At 35.6% G+C, this 6,179-nt stretch overlaps 1 protein-coding gene across 1 annotated transcript in view; it reads right to left on the reverse strand.

The window, feature by feature from the left end:
• Positions 1–836: 836 nt before the first annotated feature.
• Positions 837–6,179, reverse strand: part of TAF1B (TATA-box binding protein associated factor, RNA polymerase I subunit B) — a 56,284-nt gene continuing 50,941 nt past the window's right edge. The window contains exon 13 of the mRNA XM_072410089.1: positions 837–1,079. Coding sequence (XP_072266190.1) covers positions 890–1,079 — 190 coding nt within the window. The 3' untranslated portion in view covers positions 837–889. The remainder of the gene's footprint in view (positions 1,080–6,179) is intronic.

Genomic DNA, 6,179 nt, shown 5'->3' on the forward strand with positions numbered 1-6,179 from the left:
TAGGGATTATTTCAAATGTTCCTGTCCTGTCAGTCAGATAATACATTCTGGCGTCTACATAATTTTTATAGGGCCATTTGATAAATTGCATCTTCTGTATTCTTGTGAGCTTTTTTCTGCTGAAGGTAAAATATAGAACTAGGTCACCTCTCCCAGCACCATTAGAAACTGAAACAGTAATACCCCCTTTCTTGTTAGCACATGTGCATACAAAGCATCCTGATTGGCTCTTAAATAGGAACTAATGTTCCACTTTAAAAAACTGCATTCAAACATGGCCTACCTGATCGCTCACTAAAGATGTAAAAAAGGCTGCTTATGCGTAGTGGAGCGCTTGTTGCGGGATACCCAACACATCCACAGCTTCCCCTTCAGTCATCAGCACTGAATTCAAGTTATATCAATAAGGCCCAGCCAATCATGATGGCCGAAAATAGCAAGAAGGAAGAACATAGAAAACCCTGCGACAGAATAGGGACAGGTGAGCATAACGGGATTGAGTTCCCCTTTTAAACTCTTCTAGTAATACTGTTTAATGGAGTACAAGAAGCAAATATATGTACTTGCACTGGCTGCACTGAAAAATACCTTTTTACCAATTACATTTATCAAAAACTGCATTCATGTTTTTATGTTTAGTTTTAAATACCCAACATTCAAATATCAATTTTAGGTAAATAGGCCTTCTAAAAACAAAAAATAAATTACTAACATTTATGTTTTCATGATAAAATTATGAGGAATGAGGAAATCTGCCTTACATGGTCCAAACATTGATAATAACAATTAGAACATATTGTTATATTTCTGTCTGAATGAACAAATCACTGCCAAGATTGTATATAAATTTTTTTATTTGCATGAGACACCAGTACAATATAGAAAAAATTCAGGACATTGATTTTATGGCTTTTTTCTTTGGACGCTTCACTTGTTTGAATAGATTGTTCTCTACCAAGCCCACCTCGTAATGGATTAAAGACTTGTCAACTCCCAACACAAGAGAGAAGAGGGACAGGATAAAATCATAGCTGCTTGGGAATTTGGATTTGTCGTATAGTCTCCAGTGAGCGCAGTCGCTGACAAAAAAAAAAAAAATATGTGATTAGTCAGCATCTTATATCAATGAGAATCACATGAACAAAAGACACGAGAAACTACACAATCACTTCACATGAACCAAAGTAATACTGCAGAAGCATTTTACCACCATGGTGTTGGTGGCCTTTCTAAATTGTTTTGGCTACAGTGCCGAAACTTACTAAGGCTCCCACATGAGGAGCAAACTTCTGTGCTCCAGGAAGCTGCAAACTGCACTGCACTAGCTTTCTTGAAGCGTGCCACAATCTGAATTAGACTAAAACTATAGAGAGAATGCAGAAAGATCAATAACATTGAGATTTCAATGTAGCCTTGTCGGCTCATTACAGGAAGTTTGTTTTTGTCATCTGTGTCTCATTGAAGAGATTTCCCTTCATTTCATGCTTTGTAAATGTAACCGAAAGTTGGAAGAAATTTATCCAAAGTAATGCAAGTCCTAGGCAGCTGTCACAGGAACATTCTCCCTCAACATCAGCCCCGGTGACCAACAGTCAACATAACAAATAAAGAAGAAAAAAAATCTGAAAGGTTTTTTAATATTCCATCCTAAATTAATTAAATTAAATATTAAAAAAAAATATATATATTTTGCTTTATGATGTTGATACATAATAGTGGCACTATCAAACCCCCAGACTGCACTACAATTTTTGGAATCAATGTCAAAGGGCTTAATTGTGAATAGAATATTAGTGTATAACCCACCATACCAGCAGAGAGTATAACTAGGGCTTCTTCTTCTTTTTTATTTTGGGTTTAGTTCAGCTTTAAAGTATACATGTGAATATTCATTTAGATATAACATGTTACTGTCTGTACATTTAGTGTGACCCTAGGTAGAATTCCTTATTTCCCATTATAAACTTCTTCCACAAGCTGATTATCGAAAAATAGTGTTATTTTGCTTGCCTTGCAAATTATCATTAGAAAAATTGTTACAATCTTCATCCACAAAAAAACAAAAACAATTCCCTAATACAGAGGGAATGGTAACCAATATTTCCATAAGATGTTTTGAAATCTTGAATTATATGCAATAGCCATATACTAAATTGCCACCATATTGTAATAAAATTTGGCTCAGGCTTGGCCAATCTTTTAGCCAATCAGAATTTATCTTTCAGTCATGTGAACATCTGTCAGCTGCTTGCTGTTATTCCTTACCTTCAAGTCGTCTTGTTTAAATTTCCACAATTTCTGCTTGCTAGGGAAAAAACATTTCTACCAAATACTGAACTGATATTTCTTTTAATACCAGCATACAAGTTTAAATATCATTGTAAAAAAGACAAATGTCCTTTTTAAATAAGATAATATAGTCTTTTAAGTAAAATATGATTTCAGAGACATATATATATAACATTTAGATTCTGTTTTACATTAAACTGCAGACTTTCCAGGAACTGATTTCCTAAGCAGAGGTTCATTGCCATCGAAAATCTGCACACGTTGCCCAGGTACAGAACCTTAAAATGGATTTGTTGCAGTATTTGTCTATGATTACACCTGTTAGGTGCAGCATGATATTACATGTTAAAACTAAAACATACTGTATATCAAGAATATCCAGTTTTCTCTAGTGAACATTTTATTGGTATGATTGTTCATTGAAAGTCAGCCATGTGTAAGAAGCTGTCATAATATTCACAATACAACACAACGTTCTCAACTGCAAACATTCTTGTGAATTTCTTATTTCCTTTTTCGACTCACATTTGTAAATTTTTACTTTTCACTCACTTACCATAGTTTTTTTTCCTCCAAAAAACACGTTGGCCCCAGCAGCATGCACTCCCCTTCTTTCTTTCACCACCAGGGGTGAAAACAATATATATAAGTACTTCTGGTTATGGTAGCACATGAATCACTGCCCATTCATCCCAAGTAACAGTGTTGGCACTTGGAACTCAACTACGTCATACAAGTGTTAAGATATCCTCTTTTCACACCTTTGCTGCTCTTTTTGCTCTACCGACACCAAAATTGGGGCACCATTCAGTCTACTGAGACCAATGAGTGACTCTTCCTCAAACTTATCATTGGGGCCAGGTAATTCTTTACTCCCCAACACAAAGGCATTTAAATAATGCAATCAGATTTTCTACACCCACTGACCCCTAAAACCTCAGTTATGGTGAACTGGCTTTGTTTACAATTTCTGAGGACCCCTGCCCTAGACATAAGGAGAATTAGATCAGAAAATCCTGAAGGGGGAGGGTTCTAACTTATTAACTTTGTTATGTTTTGGAGTTAAGCTTTAACCACATACAGTTACCACAATATACTATTTTTATTACAGTGGGCCTCTAAATTGCATAGTTGATTGCTTATCTATTTTTGAACTCTTTTTCTTTCATATTTTAAAAGCTTATGTTTTATAGTTTTTTACAATTCTCTAAATAAAATAAATACATGCAAAACTGATTGGCAAAAATGCTAGAAAAATATGTTTTATTCTAATATATACCTATCCTGGAAAAAATATCAATACATGAAAACCCAGAAACTTGCATTGAAGTGGGGGTTAGAGCAGGGCTACAGGACACAAAGTGATGCCAGTTCATATCTCTTCATAAGTAAAGTAAATGGAGACATAATGAAGCTGCCAATGATGGGTGTGGAACAAGCACAAGACTTGATTCTTGCAGGCATTAGCTTTCACCAACTGCTCGAAGGTTCCTGCTTACGCGGAAGAATTTACCTCTACAACAATGCAGTTGTAACAGAACACTATGTTTACATTTCTCCAACCACCGCTGTCACGGTAGATTGTAATGACACACACAAAGGTACACAGCAGAAAAGAAAAAGCTGTGAACTAAGAAAGTCTGTGGAATTTGGAACAATCTATGAGCAGGTTGTTAGTGAGGGATCGGTTCATGACTAATTCAGCATCCTTAACATGGATTCAGTTATCTTACAATTTATAAGAAAGAACTATATTTACTGTATATCAGCCATCTACACTCCCATTCAGAGAAAAGATTGCATCTTTATGAGTTTGTATTTTGTATGAATATTGTTCAGCAGTTATTAACTGAAAAAGTTAATTATTAAAGACCATCTATAATGCTTTAGCTTTTTAGACTTGTGAGCGAGACTGGACTAGGATTAGGTGAACTAATACTAAAATCTTATTTCTATGCAAGAAAATTGTGTTACATATGCGGGCTCTGCTTCCTGTTTATTAAAGAGTCCCTGTCAAGTCACTAATGTGTTATATCCTGCAATAGAGGACAGTGTGCACTAACCTTCCTTTTACCCCTTTTCTCTATTCCCAGCCCTAAAGCATTGGGAAGCCTTTTATCAGCACTTGATGCCTCTGTGTAAATCCAATGCCACACCGTTTCCTTGCTCTGACACTTCCATTACTTGATTCACTATTGAGGTAGGGATTTGGGCAAGAAACACCAGGGAATGGTGATGGGACACAGACATCTGATACTTCTGTAAGTGCTGAAAGATGGAGATTGTTTTCTAGGTTAAAGCATTGGAGTAGATGTGGGAGAAACAAGTTACAAATAGCCTTATACTCTGTCTTCTGCTGCGGGGGATTAAAACTTTTTATAGCGTGGCACAGTGTGTGAGATTTATTGTTTATTTCCTTGAAATGACTATATCAAGACACTATGGCTAACTGCTTTATCTTAATATCTATATATTAATATCGAAGATATTACACTTTCTGATATGCAAGTAGCCACCGCAACTTCTTAATTTCTTTATATGAAATTCCTTCATAAAATACTAAACAGCAACCATGTAAACTGGTAAAGAAATATTAAAAAATTAAATTTGAGGAAACTCATAATGTGTACCCATTGAAAAGACATTGTAACTTTACTTTTAAAATTTTAAAATATCACAATAGTCATTCATACTTACCCATGCTTTGCATTCTACTGTCTCCAAACAACAGTACGTCCAAACTGATATCGGTCTTACTATCAAATCACTTACAAGTAGCAATTCGTTATCACAAGGCTCTTAATGCAGTAAAAAGCCCCAGCAATAATACGAAGTAAGTTTTGTTTTGGTTTCTTTCACCTTTATTGTAGACAGTCTAATGTTAGCCAATGCATATATATGGACTGGTAATAATGTATATTGTTATACATTCTAAGGTCACCCCTTACCCATGAGGAAGGCCAGTTTGGGCAAAACGCGTCAGGTGGGACACCTTACCGCCATCGCTAACCCAGTATGATACTACACAATATTGCTATTTTCTTTTAAATTATGTTGTTGGAACAATAAAATTTTGTGTTTTTAAATTTAACTCTGGTTGCCCTTAAAAAGCCTGGTTTTCCCTCCCTCTTTATTTTCCTCCCACAGATACACAATAAATTACTCATATTTTAACTTTGATGACCTTGGGCAAGGATTCAGTGAAACTGGTAAAGCATGATATACCTTGTTTCAGTAATACTACCCTACAGCTATACTGGTCATTTCAAGTCAGCAAACCTGTGCTTTGCAGAAAATGTCGTCATTTGCTACCTTCACCATGTACAGAAAACAATACTTGCCTACTTATTACACTCATGCTTGTGATTGCCAAGTAAGAACTATCGAAGAAAAATCAGTGGTGCCTTGTATTAAACTCTTCAACTCTACACTGCTGTATTGGTGGAGAAATAGTAAACTTAGTACTAAATGTCAAGGATAAAGCAGACACTGAAATGAAAAAGAAAGGTTTTAGCTTTGATCTCACATCAGTTGACTATCCCTTACACTGCACTTTCTGTTAGGTATCAATATGGAGTCATGTTGGATCAGCGATTTAGGATAGTAATTAGGCAACCTCAGGGATACCAAATATGCCCCACATTCTGCATTCTTTTTTATGGCACTCCTGGTAACATCCATACTTCCCAGAGCAAATTTGGTTTAATATATACAACCTACAAGAAGTGTGATGACCAGTATGGCCACTCTAAAGTGGTGCATAGGGGACACACATACAATGGTCAGATTATGACATCAAAATACAGGATACATACAGAGAAATAATTACACTCTTCAGATACACACTTTACCAATGTTACACAGTTCCCAAATAGCTAGATGTTTTTCTT

The sequence above is a fragment of the Pyxicephalus adspersus genome, chromosome 4, assembly GCF_032062135.1.
Source record: "Pyxicephalus adspersus chromosome 4, UCB_Pads_2.0, whole genome shotgun sequence".
Lineage (NCBI taxonomy): Eukaryota > Metazoa > Chordata > Amphibia > Anura > Pyxicephalidae > Pyxicephalus > Pyxicephalus adspersus.